Genomic DNA, 25,689 nt, shown 5'->3' with positions numbered 1-25,689 from the left:
TATTTCAAGTACTTATTTAAAAATAATTATTTGAAAATATTTTTTGATCCAATATTTACTTTTATATATTCCTGGAAGCCAACTTACTTTTTGTTATTTTTACTTGTTCCAATTAAGACTACTTAGTCTTAGTAGATACAAAGACAATTTTGTACCCTTCTTCGCGAAACATTTCTGGATCCGCCAATGATTTACGAAAAAAATGTATACATTTAAATCATTTAATAGTTTACCTTCATTGTTAAAATTTATTAGATCAATCATAAGTCACTAAATCATGTTAAAGGGATCATTAGGTAGCTCACTAATCATTAAAATATATTTAGCGATTGTTATTTGTTAGTGCAACTTGACATAAATATAATTATTATTTTATAATTCACTATTTTCTTCAGAGACCTATAAAGTTTATAGGTATAAAGACGTATAAACCATAGGGTTTCTGTGGTATAAATTACTTATTACACTTTACACTATACAGTTCATAGAGTACTCCTATGATACAGTTTAAAGTAGGCAAAAAGTTTATACCTAGGTATTTAAAGTATAAATTTAAATATTTAAATTATGATGGTTTGCTTAAATTTTCTAATGTCTTTGATAAAATTGATGATAACCACAATATAAATTATAAAATATCTATGTTCATGATAATACTATGTTAATAATTATCACTTGATACCGTAAGATTAGCGCGCAAAAAAATGAGGTTATGTCTTGTATTTCATATTTTCATAAGCTAATGATAAAATATAAAGAGTTTCATTTATTCATTATACCTATATTAGTCATATAAATTAGTACAATTTTGAATTTTAAATACTTGAAGGTTTTAGATAGACAATAAAGAAATAGACTATGATAATAGTCATAGTAAAATTGTTGTAGATAATAGATATAATATTATAGTTAGGTATATACCTACTTTGATTGTTTAATTTTTTGAATTCTTTTTTATTTACTTATATATCTGTACATCTGTTTCAAACGCATACAGGTGTGATTTAGATAACACGTCCCGTGTATTAAGATAAACAAGTAAGTGTATTGCTTTTACTGCTTTCTAACTACATTATAACATTTTATAAATAATTCTTTAAAACAATAAATAAATTATCACATGATCATGGTGGTTGACATCAATAACACATTTTAAGCATAATATAAACATTTTAATTTAAATATTACATCTAATAACTATGGCTATGATTTTGATGTAAAGGCATCTTTTTTCTGGTGTTTTGAACTGTTGGTCCCTAAGTACAAAATGTGTTTTGGGTGATGCTGATTATTTTAAAGTAATTTTTTTTCCAATTTTTGACGATTTTAGTGCATTTTCTTAGTTTTTAGAACATTTTTCACCATTTGTTAGAATAATGAATGAAAATTGTTGCGATTAACAAGACTTTCAGTAAACTGCTGATGGTACGAATAATAAATTACAAATCTAGCATGACAAGTTATCGTTCATAACAATTTTATCATAGCTATTCTTCGATATTACTGAATGAGTAACCAATTAGTACATCCAGAACTAAACAAGTAACAATACTATAAAAGTAAAAAATAATATATAAAAAAAAAATTTCAATTTTTATGCTATAATAAATACAATTTAAATGCATTTTTTATGTTTTTTAAGTCATTTTGCATTTTTTTAAGGGCATTGAAATCTCAGCCCTACTAATAACTATTGACTATTAATAAATCTACTGGAAATCAGTTTTATTACTTCAAAATGTATTATGTATTAAAAGTAGTTCTGAATACCTAAATATTGTTATGAAATTTAATTTCGAATTTTGAAAAATGTTTTTGAAATCAATTTGATTAATACCAAATAGTACAAGTCAGTTATACAAACATGTTTTTAATCTACATTTATTCATCTGTTCTTACTCTATACTGTTTTTTATGTTGTACTTTATGAAACTTATTAAATAATTCCACTTTATTGGATTAATATTAAGTGGTATTTGATATCTGACAAATTAAACTTTTCAATGTCAACCTTCGAAATCTGTTTTTAATATTATTGGTTTTAATTCAACTACTACAAAATAATCAGGTAAAAGTAATATTTTGAATTACTTTTAGCAAATGTCTTCTATAAGTTATTGGGAGTTGTATGATATTAAAGGTAAAAATTATGTTTATTTTCAACAAAATGACATTTGATCATTATTTGAAATATAATTGCATATTTTATATATCTAAATTATGTTTATTATTATTTTTTATTGAAATATAAACACCAAACAGTAATTACAATTAAATAAAGAAATATAGTATAATTGAAACCTTAATACTACAGCTATATAAGTATTTAAGATTGTATAAACCATCAATTTACTGAGATTAACTTTGTAGGCTGAACTATATTTTGATGGATTAAGTATTAAGCTTAATGATTCTAATTCATTGTAACTAGTTTTAAATTTTTTAATTATGTATTCAAGGGCACCTGGGCATAGACTACAGATGCAAATTAAGTTATAGAAATAAAGTATGAAGATACAAATATACAAATTAATATTAAGTAATACTTATAGATGTTAATGGTTTAAAAAAATCAAATGTTTTCAGTTTATTTCTTAACATTAACATTTGGTGTATTGGCACAGAATAAATTATATAGTTTAAATTTTATTTATTCTATGGTAATGTTGCAAAAAATCAAAAGTTTTTCTTATACATTGGAATGTGAAATGTAGTAGTAGAACATAACGTGCAATTAGGAACATTAAAATAGATTCATGACAAAATTTTAGGGCAGTCTATTTTGGTATATTATAGCAAATTATATAACCCACGGTACATCACAGCATTATCTTCTGAATTCTTAAGTTCCTATATTAAATTTGGTAGCTATCGTTGTCAGTGATAATTCATCTTTATGTGAAATTCAATTACACAGTAGTTTATTACATGTTTTTGTTAATATTTTCAGTAAATGTTAAATATTAGAAAAAAATAGTAACTATGTTTTGGGCTAGTAAAAATTCTGAAACTCTGTGAGCTACCTACTTAATCTATCAGTCACTTATCACTGTAAGCATATAATATAAAGATACAAAAATACAGATCGTTCATAATTCTGAACATGCAGTTATGCTTGTATAAAGTATTGTGACTGGATAGAAAAAGAAGCTGGTTGCAAGTAGAGTAAATTGAAAATGTTCTAATTAGATCTAAAGTATCTAAATTTTAAATGATTTAACTAACTAGTCAGTTTTAATGTGTTATGAAGACAGAGAAACTGAATATATAGGACATTTTGGATAAGTGAATAGTCATGGTGGGTAATCAAGTCATTGAAATTACAAAAAGTGTATGGTACAAGTACAAGTTCAACATGAAGTTGGCCTTTGACAAAGAAAATATGTCATACAACCATGCCATACTCTAGAATAGATCTAAAAAGTGAACAGTAGGTGACAGTAACATTTGATGAAATCCAAGACTTTTAATGCTCTATTTACGGTAACGTTAGTGTGATGTTTAAAAGAAAGATAAAATGAGTATAGTATATTTCAAGATCTTGTTGGAATTGAATATCACTCTGAAAATAAAAGTGAACTAGGGACAATATTTTCTAGTATTATATTTACTTTTTTGTGCTACGTTATGGTAACTTATTTATTTATTGCAGTAATGCAAGACTTACTAAACAAGTTATTTTATAAATTCTGTAAAAATAAAAAATACTGTGATTATGTATCAAACATTTTGAAGATATATTAACCTATAGGTATTACATAAAGAAAAATTTTAAAGTACATAAATTACTTGTTTAAAATGTTTTCATTGTTTTTATTGCTAGTTACTTTTGAATTAGAAAGTAATACTAGATATTAGTTTTGTATTTTGGTACGTAATAACAAGTAATTGAATTCCTTTTTAGTTAATAATGTGACTTGGCTACTTTTTTAAAGTAACTTACTCGATATGATTAGGGGTACTATAAATCTGAAAAAGAAATTATTTAAAAATACTAACTCCAGTAGTTGAGTTCTAATCCAATTTTGGTGACAAAACAGCTGATTATGTATAATTCATCTTATGCATTTTGACAATCAGCAAGAGTCAATTTTATGTCATATGATAGGCATTACTTATTTTAATAAATTTTAATGTCCCCGAAAAATAAAAAGTAATTCAGATATAAGTGGGTTAGGCATTGGAAAAAATTAGTGATAATTGTGTCGAATTGTGAGTAATTTTCAATTCACTCAAAAATATATGAAATACATGAGAAAAATATATACTACTTGTAGTAATGGATTTTCTAAGCAAGAATCCATGGTGTATTAACAGTATTTATAATACAGTTGTAGATGACTAATTGAAAGATTATTGATTGATGTATTTTATTAGCTTTAATAAAGAACTAAAGAATACCTTTTTTATCTACCTATCGATTTTAACTATTTACAACAGATATTATGTATACTAAGTATTATTGATACAAATAAAAATTGTCTACAATAAATTGTAAACTTTAAAACAATTTAATACTTTTATGATTATTTACTGATTATTATAGTGTACAATTGAATAATAATTGCAGCATGTTCCGAAAATACATTGATTACCTAGTTACCTAACATGTTTAAAATATTAAACCATAGCTCGACCATAAGTATTTACATAATATATATATAGAATTTGCAACAAAAAACTACATTTTATAGTTCAACACTAATAATTTATTTTGTTCATACAACAAGCAAGTCAATTAATCACAAATTAAATTGTATAAGTTATTATGTCATGACCTCAAATATTATGATTATTTTTTTATTTTTTTTTTTATGGCAACAAAGTCAACAAATAAATTAATATCTCAGGCATTTTTATGATCTACTTAGTATTTAAGAATTTAAATATGATATATTCAGTTGAAATGTGTCCATATCACCTTATGTGATTAGAAAATAAATAATTATTATATAATGGTTGCTTTTAAAATACTATGAGTAAATAATAATAAAAAAGTATTTAATATTTGTTTTTAAATCTAATATTAATATTATTATTTATCTTAATAATTGTATGTAGGTACCCCATAATTATTTAGATTATACTATTGTTTATATTAGTATATATTTTGTACTATACAATATGCATAATGAATAGGTATACGTTTATTATAAAAACAATAAATGGTATACCGAGCCTAGTATAATTTTGCTACCTAAAAAATATTATTACTTATCATTTTTAGTATTATCAATATTTAATGCAATTGCACTTTTTTTTTTTAATAAATTGACTAATTATATATAAAAGCAAATTTTAAATATTTAATTATCCAATACATTAAATAAAAAATCATTTATAATTCTAAGTTTTAAAGAAAATTAAAGGTTTAGACCCTTGACCCTACCTTCTCATAGTTACAGCCTTACTATTGTTTTTCGGTGAGGTAACAAATTTAATAGAGACTATTTCCCTTGTACAATAGATTGTTTTTTTTTTTTCAATAATCAATATATAATAAAAAATGTGCATATAAGTTATTATGATATTAAATTATCTATTAGAAATCAACATTTTTAATTATTGATTGATAAGTAATGTTAATATTTTTTTAATTAGTCTTAGTTCTAAATTTTCCTCACCATTTATTCTAAGTTCCTAAACAAATTATGTCAATATATTTATAAACTTGGAAATTTTCCACTAATGTATTTCATTGTTTTTTTTTTATCCTATTATATAATTTTATTTTTAATCATTTACAAATATTAGCTAAACAGTAAATCTTTTTTAATATAAGCGTCTAGATTCATTTTATGCATTTGAGGTCATGAATTTATAATAATTATAATTATTAACAAGCTAGAAAAATAACACAAGCAAAAATTATTTTCATGTTTTGGTTAATTCTTATTTTTGCATGTTACTTTCGTTATCAGTTTTAACATAACTAGATTTCCTTGGAAATACTGGAGAATTGCGCCTTGATTTGTTTTCTTCTGTGGCCAAGTGTTCTGGTGACTTGCTTTTTGATTTAAAGTGCATTTTAGTTGCTAAATGTCTAAATCTATGTTAAAATATTTAATTATTCAATTCTAATATTATAAACATGTAGGTATTATATGACTAACCTTACAGGAACATCATTGCCTTCTTTATCATCAAACACTCCTTGAAATAAAAATGCTAATGGCCAACTTATCCATGAACTCCTAAAAGTATAACAATATAATATTTTAATTAATTTCATAGTTGTTAAATAAATATTTTTACTTAATTTTGAAACATTACATTTATTCATTGACATTTTCTCTAATTATTATGACTAATTTATTTATAAAATCATTTATATATGAAATATGTGAAGTAGAGTAAAGTTATAAAATAATTTACACTGATTATGCAGTTTAAATATTTAAATACATCATATGTTATTGAAAATATAAGTAAAGAATCATATCCTTCCATAGAATCGACTATTTTTAAATTTTTAGATTTTATTCACAGTTTACTACATGTACATCAACTATCAATCATTTTTTATAGAATATTATCAATATTATAATTTCTTACGCTGGTTGTGTCATTGTATCTTCTGTATCACTTGTAGCTATAGATAATGGATCATGGATATCATCATCCATTGAGCTTAAATGAGTATGTCTACGAGATCCAGGGGATGATCGGGCAATTATTGGATTATAAATTTTTGGATCACTAACCATTCGAACAAAGAATGATCTCCTATAGGCCAAATCATCCTTCTTTTTACGCTCTGATAACTCAAACACTTCATCCACTTGCTCCTGTTTCACATTTAATAAATTATTAAAGAACAATTAATTTGTAATTATTCATAATCAAATGTGTAAGGGGGAGAAGAGATAAAAAATAAATGAACACAATTATATAACAATAAGTTAATATATGAAACTTTTATTTTGTAATTTTAGCCAAAGTTAGTTATTCTTCTTTTTATAGATGAATGTATTGATTTTTTTTTAATAAGACATTCTTAATTAGCCACCTAGTAGCTACCATTAGCCTAATGGTAATTTTTGGCGATTTGAACATGATAATAATAAACAATAGTAAGTAATACTTAAGATTGGTTAGACATTAAAAATATAATGTGATGTACTATTGTTTTAAAGGTGAAAAAATATAATATATAATAATGTATTGTATAATACCTAATTTACTAATAAGATCGTGTGGATGACCGCGTTTTAAACGTCTCTGAGGTGGTGTATACATGGTAAATTTTTCAAAATATTCTAGCTTTTTTAAACAATTTATAGGCAACTGAAATTTTCGATTTTTCCAAGTATATATTTTTTTAAATGTCGATAAAAAATTTTAGAATCCCAAAAAAACTTGAAAATTGCATATACGGTTACTTGTAAGTTGTTCTTATTGTAGTTGAAAAAAAATTTTATAAGCGTTTAAAGTTCAAATTTTTACGAAATATTATGTCAACAATGGTCATGAAAATGTACAAGTAATTTTGTAGTTGAAAATTCATAAAATGTTTAATATAAACCTAATATTTAGTTTTCCATAAGTTTTTCTTTAAATAACTGTAGAGAAAACTCAATATAGAAAAAAATATTATGAGCGCGTGAATTTTAAATTTTTACAAAATCGAATAACGATAACGATTCATCCACAGACGATTTTTTTAAATACTTGACAATTTTTTTATGTAATTTAATTTTCAAAATAGTTCGCTTATTTTAAAGCTATTTATAGGCATTTGAAATATTCTATTTTTTTATAAATGTCGATAACATTTTTTTTACTGAGTCAAAATACTTGAAAATTGAATACAAAGTTCTTTATGAGTTAGTCTTATAGTTATTCAAGAATTATAAGAATACATAGGCACAATTTTTTAGCGTTTAAAGTTCAAATATTGTCAAAAATTGTCAAAATCATAAATGTTTGTAAATTATTTTATAGTTAAAACTTATAAAAAATGTTGTATAAGTAGCTAAAAATTTAAAATGTAATACAAGATTTTCCATAAGTTTGACTTTTAATAATTATAAAAGAAGTTGAAGGTTGGCCTATTAAAAAAAATTGATCTTAACTTTACATTTTTACGAAATAAAATATTCACGTGTAAAATAACGATTTATAATCAAAAAAAAAAAATAATTTTAGATTTTTGTTATAATTAAAAATTACCAGTCGTAGAAACACAAAATGTTTAAAACGCCATTTTTTTTTTTTTTGACATTTGATGTTGAATATACTTACTAGGTAACTACCTAATAAAGGCTCATAAACCATTTTTGCTCAAATTAAACACTTATATTACAATGACTTTCTTAATATAATGAAGTAAATTCAACATATACTGTGTAAAAGCTAGAACAGTTATTTACTTTCTTTATTTTTATTTCTTTCTATACTTAACATGCATTTTTTGCTAATTGTATACGATTAATCCATAACTCTAATTTTAACTATTAAAAAATATAATATTTTAACATCCACACAAAATTTTTAACGCTTATAATGTTTATGCTCAAAAATGAAATAAGATGATAAAATATAAATGTATTTATAGTAAATATAGTAATCTATATTTGGACGAAAAATTTTAGTTCCTGTAAATGATATTTTTTGAACTGTAAAAAATAACTAAAATTGTGATTTTTTTTGTTTAAATATTTAATTTTTTCAAAATTTTTACTTCATTTTTATCAAAATCTGACTTTAATTGATTTTAAAAAAGTTACCTATGCCACTTATTTTTTAATTTCTACGAAATATACAACTTACAATGAATCTTGTTTTACAAATATTTTGTCTGAGCATAAAATGTTTATCAACGTTTATAGAAAAAAAACTAAACAAATTAGAAAATTTAAAATCGCCGTAATAGCTCAAAATTAGTCTAAATATTTTAAAACAGATATTGTTTTACCAGATATATAAATATATATTTTTTTTTAATTCCAATATTTAAAAACATGATTAATCTTGTATTAAATTCTAGCTTAATACGTTAAAATTAAAATACCATAAAATTAAATAAAAACACGATTTTCATCACTGTAAAATCAATACATATTCATCGCTCCTCTCATAATCTAAAATATTTGTGTTGTACACAAATATAAGTATATTATGTACAACGTACATAGAAAACGTGTCTATAACAGACAAACTATTTTTAATTTTTTACCTATTTATACAATGCACATATTCAGATAAACTATATTTACTAACTTCTCGTTTTTCTGTGAGTTCTTGTTCGTTGTATACGACTGTTACTGCTGTTTCTTTAATAATTTTCCAGGCGTAATCTAGATTTCAATAAATGTTAGTTAAACCTTAAGTCCCAAGTATAAACTACAATTACATTAATGAAGTATCGTTTTTTTATTATTTAAAAAGTTAAGTTATTATGACGAGAGAAGAAAAGAACAAAACTATTTTTCGTGTATACTTTTCAATTAATTATACAAAATATTTAAAAATGTAAATAATATGCTTCAAAAAATTCTTATGAGAATAAAACTATTATTCAATTTTAACTAAAAACCATAAAAATTATTTTTTTTTAGTACCAATTTGTTATTTTTAAAAAATAACTATTATGGTTCATAATATTAATAGTATAAAGCCATAGAAAAAAAAAATTAAAACAGTTTACACTAAAAAGTAAAAATGTAGAAAAAATTTTTAAATGTTACTTTACTGTTTATTGTTTAATTTAAATATTATATCTTTGTTTTATATTACCAATATCATCTTCTGTAGCGTGCTCTGCAACTACACAAAACCTGATGACATACTTGTCGTGTACTAATGATGGCACCATGTGAAGTTTTCCTGATTCGTTAATGGTTTCTAAGAGCTTTTTATTTAGTTTATTGGTAGGATCGTCTTTCAAGCGGAAACAAACTAACCCCATCTATTTTTTTTCCAATGAAAAAAAAAAGATAATTTAATGTAATGGTAAAATATTGAATTTTATGTATGTAAATAATTATTTACCTTCACATCATTTAAGACTTCGAACTTATTATCGCTTTTGACTAATCTTTCAAATCGTTTTGCTAGTTGACAATGGTGTCTAATATATTTCTGAAGTCCGGAAATTCCGTATGTGCGTAGCACAAACCAAAGCTTCAGTGATCTAAATTTGTGTGTTCAAACTAATCGATACTCTTATACGTAAAATACAAATCGTATTATACTATTTTAAACATACCTGAAACGTCTACTCAATGGTATACCCCAATGTCTATAATCTACAGCACCAGCATAACCATGTTGCAAATAGAGAGGATCGACCACCAAAGCACAAGTTAATTTAAACCGATCTTTTACCCAAAGACATGAACAATCAAAATTTGTTAACAACCACTTATTTGTGTTGAGGTTAAAAGAGTCGGCATATTGTATTCCATTCATTAGAGACCGAAACTCCGGACATATGAATGCACTTCCTGCATAAGCAGCATCAACGTGTAACCAAACAGTTTCAAATTGCTGACATACTAGACCAATTTCGGGTATATTGTCAAATGAACAACATGACGTAGTTCCTAATGTAGTGGAAACAAAAAATGGTATCAATCCCATTGCCTCGTCTTGTTCCATCACCTACAACATGCGTTATTTCATATATATTTAACTTAATTATTATATGACTAACTAACTTGTCTTAACGTAGCTCCTCTTAAACTGTTATTTTCATCAGGCTCGAGTATACGTAATTTAACGAATGCCATCATAGCCCCTTTTTCCACACAGGAATGAGATTCTTTAGAACAGTAAGCCATCAGTTTTGATAGTAGAACACCCTCTTCGATAAATGGATGAAGTTTTCGTAATCGTTTAATTGCTTGAGCTCGAGCTGCTAGCATACAAACAAATATACACTCACTTGCTGAACCCTGAAAAAAAATTGTGTTTGTAGTATATTTTTATGGCTGATTAAATTGTATTGTTTTAATCTCTTACCTGAAGTACTCCACCGCCTTTCCCGTTGTGTATTTCAGTTTCACTATCACCTTGTCTCGCAGAACTAATAGTTTTTGACGCTTCTTCTGAAAATGTTAAAAACTCTTCTGGTAATCCTATGGCTTTACCGAGCCAATCCAAAACTATAGTTTCCAATTCAGTGCATGAAGGACTTGCAGCCTTTATAAATTAAAATGTATTATTTAAAAAAAAAATTGTATTTTGTTGGTTACTTACCCATGAAAAACCAATACATGCTATAGCATCAGATAACATGTCTGCTAAAATTGAAGGGAATGAATTACCAGAGGGAAAATAAGCATGAAATCTGGGATGTTGCCAATGAGTCACCTAGTAAACACATAAATTAAAAATGTTTTATGTTTCTGTTACAGGTTTGAAACTGTACTTGTGTTTGAATTTGAAAACATAAAGCTGATAAGATATTGAAAAGTAAGTTTATATTAATGTGCAATTTTTATTGAGATTTTAATTGTATTAAAAATATTTAATTCTATTTAAATCATAGAATTATTCTTTAAAAATAATTCACGTCCAATGATAGGCATTAATTATAATATATATAAATATTTTACTCCTGGCATAATAATGTTTTCAACGTCTTTCATTATTGCATCAAATGCCTCCGGATGTACAGGTGCTTCTAGTGGGATTTGATTTTTTAACCAACCAGGGTTTACTGTTGGTGTCACTCTTCTTTGTTTTATTGTTTCTAAATATTCACAAATATAGTCCACCATCTCTTTGCCATGCTTACGAAATTGTTCCGTATCCATTTTATAAATATTTCCTTTAAATTAAATAAAACATTTAATCAACACTTTTATTATTATTCAAATGCATTTGATTTCGTTAAGGATGTCAGGCTAATTGATTTCTCTCGGAGAATGATAATATTCTATGTTGTCATGTGCATGAAGGAAATATTAGATTGACGAAACCACTGCAAGTCAACAACAGATTTTCACCTTTTTATATTTGTTCAATTTTTTCATTTCTTATTTATTAAAGAGATGTTTTTCTGAAAATTTAAGGGTACCTATATTTTAATTAATATTGCTTTATTTGACAAGTTTAAGTAGTACCAATTGTTAACAAAACTTGTAATGAATAAATCAAATTAATTTATATCGGAAAATAATCGATATGAAATCATTAAAATCACTGCAATAATTGGGCTTTTAGAAAATTTCCTTCAAATAATTAATGTATTTCATATAGAATTTGCAAGCCAATGAAAATACAGTAAAAATTATTTATTAAACTATTGAGCCATACCCACATAACAATGACATCATTATATATTTTTAAAAAAATCACTTTATATTTGTACCTAGTGCTTATTAAATTATATTGTTTTCACAATTTAATTTTTGAATTTAAATCTTTTTCATGTAGATATACATTGATATTATTTTATTGTTTTGTTTTAATAGACTATTTAATATCGTATTTATCTATGCAATATATTAAATATTAAGTATAGCAAAATATCTGAATATTCTTTACTCGGATCGCTGAAATTGTATAAGTCCCTGTATAGTGGGTCTAATATGGTTTGGATTTTTAAATAAATTAAATAATACTTCTATTATCTAGGTAGGTACTAGTTATATAAAAATAAATATTATATTTAGTACAATGAGTTCACTTAATTTTTTTTTTACCAAAAATATCTACCTACTAAATTTTTTAACAATATAAATAATTTTTAATTTTTATCTATTCAAATAAAATATTAATATTTAATTTTTAAAACATAATTAAAGATAATTTCTAGATTTTTAAATTAATTTAAGTGATTTGTATAAGGTCTTAAGCAAGATAATATATTCTATAATTATATATTACATTTGTTATAATTATTTATTATTTATTTAATTGTTTTATACTAATTCTTAATACTCGTGCTTAAAATTAACAATAGTGATAAGTTTTAGATAGAAACTATAAGGATATGTACTAATAATTTATCATGTATAGTTCCACATTTGCACTTATTCAGGCACGTATAAGAGAGGAGAGTTCAACCCCACCCTACCCCACCCCACCCACCAATCCAAAATTAATAATTGTGTAATTTATTTATATAAATCATTGATAATTTCAACAAAATGGGTTGGTGACTGTTTATCTGGATTAGTTTCGTCGATATAATATTGATGTGATAACAACAAATTACGATTTTAAGTTATTTTATTTTAGTTTTTTAGTTTTTTTTTTTTTAATAATATAGGTAAATATAAGTAAGATAATACACTGTACTATTACTTAACTATCTATAACGTACAGAAAATCAGAAACATTTATTTAGTCTGTGTTTAATATTTGATTATGTGTGTCGTTTACGATATTGACTGTACAGTAGTTTTTTCTTTAACTTTGCCATTGTCGATTGCATTACAAAAAATTAGTGTAAATTTATCATACTGCTATATGCACGGGTGGCAGATTTTGTTGGATATTCTAAGAAATTCGAAATAATGCCGTTGAAGAGTTTTAAAAAATATTTTCTTATTCAAAAGCTTCAATAATTGAAGAAATTATTGAAGTACCAAGATTTGTACATCGCCAAATTACGCGTATTAATACTGCAGCCGATTCTGCGGCAAACAAAATTAAAAGATGCATATTTTTGCTTTTTCTGGCTTATTTTATTTGACAACTAAAAAAATATATTTACTGATCACTATCTTGTGATTTCCAAATTACAATCACTTATTTCAAAGTTTTTAAATAATAATACCGACTTAATAGATTTGCAAGAAGCCGTGCTTTTTTATAAAGATATTTTATCGCATTATTAGACTTTTAACGCAGAATTTAAAATATTTAATATATGTACAGCTAAATAGAAAAATATATCAGAAAAAGACCACCCAAGTACGATATTTATTAGGTATATTATCTGAAATTTTATTTGATTTTTTTTTCCAAACATATGCAATATTTTACAAATATTAACCACATTACCTGTTAAAACTACCACAGCTTAACAATCGTTCTCAACTTTACAAAAAAATCAAGACATATTTACGAAACAATATGAGACAAGTTAGACATAGACTTACTGGATTGGCTCTTTTTAACACATACCGAAACTATGTTATAAGCATAGAAGAGGTTATAAATAGATTTACCAGATTATCACAAAAGTGAGATTTTGTACTTAAATATATTATAATAAGCCCTACATAAAATAATACTTAACTTATCTCTATTCTCTTATGATATTATGACTAATTGTTGGACTATGTTATATTTATTTAAATGGATTTTATGTACAAGTAATAAAATATATGTAATATTAATTATTATAAATTTTTTATGAGCTCCTCCCTTCGATTTTTTTTTTGTGCGCGTTTTTATATTTATTATAATTTAAATATTGTTAGTGCAAAATTTACGTGCAAGTATCCAGTTTAGACGCCAACTTCTAAACTCTATGGTGTCACCACTGGTCGACTTTCCCACTCACAAATCAAATACATATAAAAACAACAACTTGAATGGTAAATGTACTTACTATAGGTTTTTTCTTAAAGTTCTTATAAAATTTTATGTAAAACACTGTTAGTTTTAGATATTACCTACTTTTAATATTTCCAACATGTACACCATTTCACACAGAAAACGTGCATTATTTTCCATCTTGTTACATAATTTAAAACTATTTTTTATTATTCTTTTATTAACTATTTAAAATAATATCATAGAAGTGTGGAATTTTAATTTTATCATATTTCGCAGTTTATAAATCATATTTTAATGAACTACATAATTTCTCTAATCACTAATTTATTTTTATTTTTGTTCTGATACTTACAGACTATATATCATAATGTAATATATGTATACGCCTATTATTATAATGTACAAAAATGTATAAAAATTCTTAATCAATTATTTAAAACAATATTCGTATAAAATGTGGGTTTTTTTCCCGATAAATATTTTTAAAACAAAAGAATTTTTTTTTAAAACAGATAATTTTGTGTTTTTTGTAATTTGCTTAAAAAATAAATATTAATGTAAGTATATATAATATATAAAATAAATATTTAATATTTAATCATCAATTTTATATTTGTATACGAATATATCATAATATGTCTGAGAGGGTGTACTTACTGTGATATACTTCGAATGCGACGCGTCCTAACTGCTAGAGGTATAGAACAGTTGTGGAAGGCTCTCGAAACGACTGCCTGTAGCGTGAAACTAGCGGCCAACATTTAAATCCAAAATGAATAGTATACACCGTTTATAAATATCTAATTATTTTATTACCTAATGTGCCAATTTTATAAAAATTGATAAAAACTATTATTTAATGTATGTTTTTTTATCGGTTGGTAATAAGGTAGTTTAATATAAATAATACGATTAATGTCAATATATTGTCTCAAGATAGATTGCACAAACTTCTAAAATAATGAAGTATCTATTATGTAGTGCAAGTGCTTTTAATAATTTTATCTGTTTTTTCATCAAAACACTTAATAATATTTAAATTTAAAAAGATAAACATACTACATTAATTTAAGTTTGTATAAACTTTAATATTATGTTGTTTTATTCCTTCCTATATACTACGAATAATTTTAATGATGTTAATATAAAATTTGAGACATTTTATACGACGCACTAAGTAGGTATTCTATTTAAGAAATGAAAACAACTTCACGTAACTAAAATAAAATTGTGATTTATATTTTATTTCGTCTAACCAAAGATAAATAAAAACAAACTAACCGTATTGAATAGGTAACTAAAAAAAAGCGTTTACCTATTCAAATTGTATGTACGTAAATCATTCAACCATTCGGGTTTTTATTTTTATTAACCGTGTGTATGATTTATAATTAATATTAAATATTATCAGCTAACCAATATTTTCGGCGATTTTTGCGCCAACTGAAACTATCCCTTGTCTCCGTAACAATCACCAATCAAATACAATATCACATAATTACATAACCGTCAATATTAGATGCATACAATGGACACCGTGTCTCCGTGGAAGTTTGTTGTCGCTAGGGTTGTAGAAAACTCGTGCCCAAGTTTTCACAGCGAATTAACTCCCGAGAAACTTCACTTTTCTGTTAAGTATTTTAGCCGTTTTCCATTCGCCCGACCACAGATATAGTACGTGTATATTATATGAGAGTGTTCTAAGGAAATTAAGGTCCTGTCTCGCTCTGTATGATGGATGTATTACATGGCAGGAAATGTTGAACAGTTATATAGTTACTCGTTGTTGCATATCTTGTTAGTGAATTTATGTGCTTTTCGATAAGAATAAAGAATATTAGAGAATCTATTACAAGACTAATGTATTCAATCATACCCAGATATCAATTTAAATAACTCTGCAAGTTGACATCAAACTCTGCAGGTTAAACACCAAAGTTGTTTACAGGCATTATTTTAATCGGCATCACGATTATAGTTGGTGTGTAGATGTACCCAATGTATGTTCTAAGTTTTTAGGTTCTGTTATTTTTACTCCATCTTCTTTAGTAAATATGAAAACATACTTAAACTAATTGTTTATTACGTACATCCGTATCTATAATGTTGTATAATGAATAATGATAATTATTTATGAATTAGACACCCCAATCAGATCGATATTATATGTATGACGATTTATCGAATTAATGATTTACCTATTCTTTCTTATAGGACCGTCTCCCGTCCCCTTGGCACTTTTTATTTTCAAATTATATTGAAAACCTATGAAAACTTAAGTGCTTAGCTTATACATTTTGCTCTCCTATATTCTATGTATGTGTTTTCCAATCCATGCAATAAGTCGGAACAAATATAATTTGTTATATACTTATCCGATTCGAATAATAAGAAATATTATAGTTTATTATTATTTATTTAAATTACACACGGAAACTTTAATCGTTAGTATTTGTCGTTGAAGTTAGTTAGTTACTGTGTTTTAGTAACCCCAATATTTTCGTCACATCCCTTCATCTATTATAGTCCTAAAAAATGCTACTAACAGAAAGATCCATGACGATTAATTCGGTGTGTGGGTGTGTGTGGTGCCTGCATATATATATTCAGCCATATAGGTCAAGGTTCATTGGGAAAATCGTGAAGGAATTTCCATCAACGTTTTCTAATAATATGACGCTTACAATGTTTACACCACGAAAAATAAGGAAACGCATACAAAAAAATCATTAAAATCGTCATATTCTATTAACATAATACTTAAGGTTCCGCGCCATAATATAAACTGCCTTATATATGTGAATCTGTAATAGTCTGTTGCTACGAAACAATGATATTAGAATTCATTTTTTCAAATCTCCCTATCCAAATGTGCTTTTCGAGAAGTCTGAAGTTAGACTTGAAAATTATAATCGGTATATTTTATTAGTAGTCGGTCGTGGATGGAATGTTGACTATGCGACGATTGCTCTGGAATGCTCTTCATTTTATCTCATAAAAGTTCCGTGGCCATAATAAACCTGGTCGAGTGACGGGGAGCCCTTAAACTATTGATTCTCGTTCACATGCTTGTGAGATTTGTGTCGCCTGCGCGCTCAACTGTATTATCGTTTCATATCTATACTTCTATAGCTTGAGCACAAATTCTGTAAAAAAATCTATCAACGTTTACATTATGTTAGGTACCTATATCTGTGCGTGATTTATTAGATAACAATAGATACTAAACGTTCTACCTATATGCTCGATTTATATATCCTACTAGAAAAAATATAATATGCTATAAAAATACTCATGTGTGGTGTATAAACTATTGATAGTTTCTCTCGAAGATCGAATAATATCTAAATTAGAAGTTGAACACACGTTCTGTGTTAAATTTTTAATTTTTTATTTTACAGTAGTTCAACAAAAGCACCAGTCCAAGACCACTACTCTCTTACATAATATCTTATTCGAATTCCAAAAATCTATATAATAAAATGAAGATAGTGGGATCATCGTGACCATATTTCTCAAAAGATATTTAATTGATTCAATTTTTTTTTTTTTTTTTAATACATTCTTTTCGTCGAGAAGAAGAGCGTATTGTCCATTATATTCGTTTTAGAACGCCACATTTAGGTGTGAAAACGGGGATTTTGAAATTTTTTTATTAAATTGTGAATGGTTTCCATGGGTAATTATTAATTATTATTATTGTTGGTTGAAAATACATAAAGTTTTTTTTTAATGTTGCTAAATATAAAATAATTGAAATATTATAAATTTATTATATTTTTTATATTTAAATTATTAAAGATTATTATTATTATTAAAATTGGTAAATATAAATACCAAAAAAATTTAGTTATAACAAATACATCACAAATAATAATAAATCCTATACCTGCTAGTATTTAATATTTTTACGATTAAAATATGATGAAAAATTTGAAATTAAATTTACGATTTGTATAATTGCTCTATATTTGTATTATTTTTGACAAATGCAATTTCTTGTTCTGTTTTCATACTTGAATTTTTTATAGACTAGTATATTATAATAATACCATAATGTTAGACTGTAATTTGAATGCATTTATGCACTTTATTATCTTATGGAAAGAAAAAAACAATTTTTATAACTTACTGTCTCAGTAATATTGAAACTTTATAGTTTATGCTCTTTTCTAGATTACAATAAATTATACTGTTTTGAAAACATATAGGTATTATAATTTATTGAAAATAGAGTGAACTTTTCTTTTTTCAACGAGTTGTTGATTAATTCAAAAGCCATTGCAAATAGACAATAGTTATATTCAAACAGTTGAGTACTTCATTTAATATATCATACTGTAATCACTGTATACCCATGCAATATTTAAAAGAAATTTTAGTTTCTCCCAATAATTGTTGCTTAGGTATATTTAAATTGCCCATGAGTACTGAATAGTGAGTAGGCACTTATTTGTATATAAGTATTAACCTATTTAAGCACTAAAAAACTTATTAAAAATAAATTAATATTTTTTTGTCTTGTATCTATACTAAATTTAATTTCTCAAGTCAAGTAAATATAGGTAAGTACCTACTTTTAAATACTAAAAATTCAATTTAACAATAGAACAAAATTCTTTTTTCACATTAAACTTAATGTGTTCTTACCAGGGCAAAACGTTTTTTATAACTTTATGAGTATAACGTTAAACTATTCAAAAAATGATTGAAATCGATACCACATAACATATTGGTAAGCGATAAACGATTGAAAACAAATAACGGATAACGAAACAAAAACGAAAAACGATTAAAATTAATATCGAATAATAAAACAGAAAATAATTAACAGTTGAAACACAAAAGAAATTGTTAGAGAAACATATTTAAAGCTATCAGTAAAATATGTTTAGAACATAGTTATTTTTTGTAAAACTGTGACATTATTAATTTCTAAGTAATCAAAATAAATATAAAAGGATGTTTTAAATAGAAATAAATTTATCAACCAATAAAAAATACATATAACCAATTATAATTTATAAATATGCTTTCTTAGAAATTACTTCAGATATTGTAGGCACGGAACCTGTATGACCTGCCACAGTGCCACATCCAAAAATAATTTTGGTCAACACCAATGAAAACGTAAAACGCTAAATTATTCATAACGTTTTAATTATTTATAACGTTAAACGCTCAATTGTTTTTACCGTTTAAATTTCCTATATTGGTAAATCACATATATTTTTTTTGATTTAAGCCATGGTTCTTACTACATTTATCTATTTCAAACTATAGACCTATATAATTCAGATGCGACATTTAGGAGAGAAGTGACAGGGTATACATTAGTACCCCTATTTTTTTTCCCTGTATTTTATTAGCTTATCGCGAAATATATAAACCATGATACATATTATAATATTCGAGTACCTATACCTATAAGATAAAAATTGTCAAAATAATTAGTTATAAGTAATGATCATAAAAACTATAAAAAAAAAAAAAAAAATACTAGTGTCCTCCAACAAAATAAATTTGTACAAAGCAGTGAATTAGTTTTTTAAAATGAAAAATAGAAAGTATAAATTAGAATATATACCATAGTATTTATGCAATTATAATTAAATTTTACCTTAACTTGAATAATAGTATTAATTATTTAATAACATTCATTTTCAATGTAACATATTAATAGGTTAGTTTTTGAAAAAAAAAAATATTTTAAATAACAAGAAATAATAATTTTGGGCCATTAAAATATTAAATAGATAACCCTTTAATCACATACATATACCTCTGTACCACTGAATAAAATACATTTATTAATTATGATAAAGCAAAAAACTCAAATGGCACCTCTGATTTAATTTACCCAGAAACTAAAATATAGTATATATCTAACTGTGGTCTGAGCTAGATTGAAAACTTTTGGCACATCATTGGTTTCAATATTTTACCAATCAAATAATATTTTAAATACTATTTGACATTTAATACCTACATATTAATGTATTTTTCTAACTAGATTGGATATAACAAGTTAAAATAAGTTAATCCGACTCTGACCGGTATGTATAAACACTATAAAGAAATAAGAATTATATCATAAATTACTGTGAATACTTAAATGTTTTAATTTACTTATATTTAATTTTTATAATATAATTTATACTTTATGAATTACCTTGTTTCGGAGGAAATAACCTGCAATTTGTTATAAAATACTTTAAATATCAATAATCCAACAAAAATTGTTAATTACTTATGGATTTAAGTTAGAGCTATCAGACTACTGTACTCTATATTCACTATAAATCAGAAATATCCTCAAAATCACTACAAACTGTTCAACTTAAGAGGATGTCAGCGCACTGTTTGTTTTCTCTCTGGACCATATGCAACTTAAACAAAACGCATTTACAGAGAATTATTATTTATGTTTTTGAGTAATCTTAGAGTAAAATCACCCAATTACAAAAACGTTAGAGAATAATACTTTTAAGGATATGACTTATCTATTTATATTGATATAGTCTCAAAAAAGTTTAAACATCATTTAAATTAAATTTTTTTTTTTTCATTTCTAAAGTCGAATATAAAATTAAATACCAATAAAATATAAAACTGATATCAGACCCTCAAAAATATTATACTCTATAATTTTTATAATAAGTTATTTTACTCTAAGATTACTCAAAAATCGAAGAGTTTCTATGTTGTGCATGGGTCTGAGAGAGAAAACAAATATTGCACTGACATCATCTTAACAATATTTTATTACTATTTTTATGTTATTTAATATTTTTACTTCTATTAAATGTTTTTATTTTGAAATATACAATCTATAATTAATATTGTTTACAATAAGCATAATATTTAGTATTTAATGGTACAAAAGCAATGAAGAACATGATTAAAGAAGTATCCCAGCTATTATACTTTAAACTCTATAAATATAAAAATATTTTAAAATATAAATTATGATACTTGTATTTTACAGTGGAAACTCTGAAACCTAAATGTGTATACCAAGAAGAACGTTGGACACGTTCCTTGATTACAATTGACAATTTACCAGACAATTTTGAACATTTAAAAGTTAATAACCATTCCAAAATCCGAAACATGCTTGGTTTTGCAATAAAAAGTTTTGAACACTCTAATCATCTAGTATGTAGTGCCAGTGGTCCATCAGTTAACAAGGCTGTAACATGTGCAGAAATATTGAAACGACAGATGCCCGAGCTTAAACAAGTCACTGGTATTGGATATAGAAAGTAAGTAACAACTTCAGTAAAATATTTTAGATAAACGGTACAAGATAAATAATCATGTTTATTGTTATAACTTATAAGTATTCTTTTCTATGTATACAAATTAAAAATCAAAGTAATGTAATTGTTTTATAAATATAATTATAAATTGAATTTTTACTGTAAATTGTGGTATGGCACCATTACAAAATAAATACTATAATACTACAAAATATTAAAATTAAAAAAAATTTAATTGATTAGTGTACTAAACGTTTACACTTTAATAGTAAATTTATAAATACATATTATTGTTTTAAAGTTAAAATGTAGGTAATTTGCTTTGAGAGACATTTTATAAATAGTAATATTTTGTTTTACTTACAGTGTAAGAATGATTAAGGATGAGATGATTGATGGTAAAGTCTCTCAATCAATTACTACAAGAAGATTACCTTCAATCCATATTCTTTTATCCAAAAACCATCTTCATCCTAATTTACCTGGGTAAGCTTACAATAATCTAATATAATAAATAGTTATTGGTTAATTGTCTAACTGACCTAATAAAAAAAAAATTAGAAGTTAAAAAAAAAATATATATATATTGTAATGTTTCCTAATTTTCCTAGTTAAATGCTTAATTTTAATTGTATGTCTAAAATTAATTAATTAAAATATTTTAATTTTAGATACCAGGGAGCTGACAAAGTATCAGATCATGTTAGTAGACCAGTGCCTCGCAAAACATTTGAAAAGAATGATTACCGCGGTACTAAGGAGAGTAAAATTATGGCTCTTTAATTGAAGTTGTTCCATCTTCTTCAGTTCGTATACCTTGCATAATTGCATCAGGCATAGGCACAATCAGGTTTTCTTTTGCCATTAAGCTGTATTTGATCACAAATTTTGTAAACCTCTGGCATAAGTATGTTTCATTCTGTAATATTTTATCATTTTACACAATTATAATCTATTACATAATTATTGATACATATTGTATTTGTAACTACTTTTAATGAAATAATAATTTTATATTTTGAATACTTTACCTCAAATTTATTATAAATGTTTTGATGATGGTAGTATGCATGGGAAAATATCCTATATACTCGTCGACAAACAGATCCCAATTTCGCCACCGATGATTCCTTAATATTAACCCTAAAATAAATAATACTTTTAAAATTTTATATTTTATTAATTAATTAACTGTTGATTTTTAGTTTTAAACATTAAAATAAAACTTATGTACTATTATATTATAACATACAAGGTTGTAAAAAAAAAAACTATCATTGGTAGCTTTTATTTATATTATAACAGTATACTAAAGTACAAATCTTTATAACTTATATGTAGCAAAATGTATTTTATCATATATTTAAGTAAAATATTTTAATGTAAGCCGATACTTGAAAATAAAATTTCAATATATCTAATTGTGTTTCTTTCTTTTAACGAGTTTATTTAGTAGTTTCCTCAGAAAAATTATTATTGTTTTAATTAACAATTGGAGTAATATAAGAAAACTAAGTTGACCAAACAAAAACTATACTATAAAAATAATTAATGAACAAAAACTTTTAGAAAGTAACTAGTAAATTTAATCTGTGGATATATATTCAATATCAATAATCATTTAAAACATAGAAACTAGAAAATTCATCAAATATTTTTCCTTTTTAATAAAACCTGAATGTTAATAAGAGGAGCAAAGGAAGAACAATTTTGAGATCTTCTTTCAATTCAAATAATTATATTCTTCTATAAATATAGAAGTTGGGTGAGCTATATTAGTATAGACAAAATAAATAGGTGCCTACATACGTTTTAACATATGTATAACATGATATTAATTTAAATGTAAAAAATACAATAACAAAATAATATTTGATAAATAAACACTATTAGCAAATATGATTATAAAAAAACTTTAGGTAAAAGGTGTAAACCTAAAGGAGTAACCTAACCTATACAGTAAAAATTTAAAAAAAAATTAACTTGGACATTAATAGCTAATCGCATGGTTCAATTAATAAGTGATAATAGAGCATAATTAGTAGTTTGGAATAAAATGCATAATAATATATGTATAAGTTGTACCTGCTAGGAAAATATTTGTTACTGTTTAATAAACAAGCTGCGCCATCTAAAGTATGGCGAGTATAATCAATAGCTGGACATTCCTTAGGAGTTTTATGTGCAGCACATAAAAATATCCATTGTTCAGTTGATGTCATTTGGCTACATGTATCAGGTAAACATTCAGCTTGTAATTCGACCGCTAATCCATTTAACTCCATACAAAACTGCCTACAAATGCAATCAACCAGCATTAAAAACGTTAATAAGAGAAAAGAAATTATTTGTCACCTTAAATGTTCGTATTTCCAAACTCCTTCTTCTTGAGAATCTGGCGGCGTCAATATGACATCAATATTACTTGGATCTATACGTATTTGTTGCTGGATAAACTCTTGAACAGCTAATGTACTTTCCATCTCTTCAAACGGCTCATCGGGCCATTTACGGAAACACTACAAAACAATGTTCAAATTTTAGTAACGCAAATTTTAAAAAACAAAATAGGACTCACACTAGCTTTAGTTCCTGGTTTATTTCGTTTTAATAATTTCTTCACAGATTCAGCCATCTTCATTTTCTGTGATTAATTATTGTATAATCGAACTATCTTTTCAGTTTTCATATATACAACGAACAAACACTATTTCATTATAAAATCGTAATAGAATTCAAACATATAACTAATAATATTCAAGTATAAAATATTATCCGAAGGGCTAAAGGCAATAACCAGTTTAATAACACTTTTACAAAAAAATAGAAAACACCATTCTTCGGCCGACAATCAATACGCTATCACTATCAATATCAAACATACGGAAATGATAACGTATTAATATTGATAAAAAAAATTATACCTTAAAAAATTATAGGTATCACACAAAAAATACACAATTATTAGAAAGTGCTTAGATCAAAGAATAATATCTAGATTTAATATTTTAATCTTATTCAATTCATTTTCTGTTGAATCAATGAATCATTAACTTTTTTTTCTACAAAATAGTAGTTCCAAAATCAATTTACTTAAATTGAATTTAATAAACAAACGTTTATTTTGTTTAGATAAATATTTGCTTCGACGTTTATTCATTTCAAAAATCAAAATATATTTGTTCTAACGACTAATTGTTTAACAGTTGAACAGTTTATTTATGCTAATAACCAATAGATTAATGTATTATAAAACGTAGCGTAAGCGTATTATAGATATGTAGTAAAATTCGTTATATACTTATATGGGTACGTAAAAGTGTGATGTCTCTAGGAATAATAATATTTAAATCAGCGGTTCTCAAATTGTGCACTGCGAGCACTTCCTTCACCGTAGTCTACGGCTCATGGTAAATAATTTAAAATGTATAGAATTTTTTTTTGTTCTATCTTTCGTGGTAATATTCAAAAAAAAAGTTTGAATAATTTAAATATTACATTTAAGCATTAATAGCATTAGGTAATATAATATAATTTCATCCAACATTTAAATTTTAACTTTATAAAAAAATTGTGCTGTTAGATTTTTTAGTCTTTAATGAACTACCTACTAAATACTACTGTGAACAACATTGTACCTAGTAACCGGACAATTTCCCCCCGACTGTTTTTGGAGTAGTAGGACATTTTCCCCCCGAAAAATGTTTCGATGCGGACATTTCCCTCCATTTTTTTTTTAAGTTTATTATTTAATAAGAAATTATTTTTTTTTCATAATAAATATAATAAAACATAAAAAGATTGTGTATAAGTAAAATAGGTTAAAAATTGTAGAAGAATCTTATCTTAATAGTCTAAATCAAATACGTAATTAAGATAGTTTTTGACAACCCAGCAATTGATTGGGTTTTAGATATAGGTACCTACAATTTTAGATTTCAATGTTACTAGCAATTAGTACAGTATG

The 25,689-nt window shown here is 25.0% G+C and overlaps 3 protein-coding genes across 5 annotated transcripts; 1 reads left to right on the top strand and 2 right to left on the bottom strand.

Annotated features, from left to right (window-relative positions):
• Positions 1–764: 764 nt before the first annotated feature.
• On the top strand, positions 765–23,143 carry LOC114120415 (ribonuclease P protein subunit p25). Its single transcript, XM_027982309.2, has 5 exons — positions 765–1,038; positions 11,361–11,418; positions 21,449–21,725; positions 22,089–22,208; positions 22,394–23,143. Coding segments are annotated over exons 2-5 (510 nt in total). The 5' UTR covers positions 765–1,038; positions 11,361–11,417; the 3' UTR covers positions 22,506–23,143.
• LOC114120413 (tyrosine decarboxylase) lies at positions 4,687–15,414 on the bottom strand. Of its 3 annotated transcripts, none has more exons than XM_027982305.2 (12): positions 15,118–15,414; positions 11,562–11,776; positions 11,203–11,316; positions 10,966–11,145; positions 10,662–10,898; positions 10,211–10,605; positions 9,994–10,135; positions 9,739–9,910; positions 9,223–9,299; positions 6,556–6,788; positions 6,114–6,194; positions 4,687–6,049 (listed from the first exon to the last, which is right to left on the bottom strand). In XM_027982305.2, the coding sequence occupies exons 2-12, from the start codon at positions 11,760–11,762 to the stop codon at positions 5,893–5,895; spliced, it is 1,989 nt and encodes a 662-aa protein (XP_027838106.2). In that variant the 5' UTR covers positions 11,763–11,776; positions 15,118–15,414; the 3' UTR covers positions 4,687–5,892. The 3 variants fall into 3 exon arrangements, with proteins under 3 accessions (XP_027838106.2, XP_027838107.2, XP_050055954.1); XM_027982306.2 differs by lacking the exon at positions 15,118–15,414 and adding an exon at positions 14,581–14,672; XM_050199997.1 differs by lacking the exon at positions 15,118–15,414 and adding an exon at positions 14,513–14,646.
• LOC114120414 (MOB-like protein phocein) lies at positions 21,757–24,576 on the bottom strand. The gene is made up of 5 exons (XM_027982308.2): positions 24,301–24,576; positions 24,078–24,241; positions 23,808–24,017; positions 22,754–22,865; positions 21,757–22,641 (listed from the first exon to the last, which is right to left on the bottom strand). Exons 1-5 carry the CDS (start codon positions 24,361–24,363, stop codon positions 22,492–22,494), a joined length of 699 nt encoding a protein of 232 aa, XP_027838109.2. The 5' UTR covers positions 24,364–24,576; the 3' UTR covers positions 21,757–22,491.
• Between the last annotated feature and the right edge of the window lie 1,113 nt (positions 24,577–25,689).

The sequence above is a fragment of the Aphis gossypii genome, chromosome 2 (genome assembly GCF_020184175.1).
Source record: "Aphis gossypii isolate Hap1 chromosome 2, ASM2018417v2, whole genome shotgun sequence".
In the NCBI taxonomy this organism is placed as follows: domain Eukaryota; kingdom Metazoa; phylum Arthropoda; class Insecta; order Hemiptera; family Aphididae; genus Aphis; species Aphis gossypii.
This window is presented reverse-complemented; position numbering and strand designations above follow the sequence as displayed.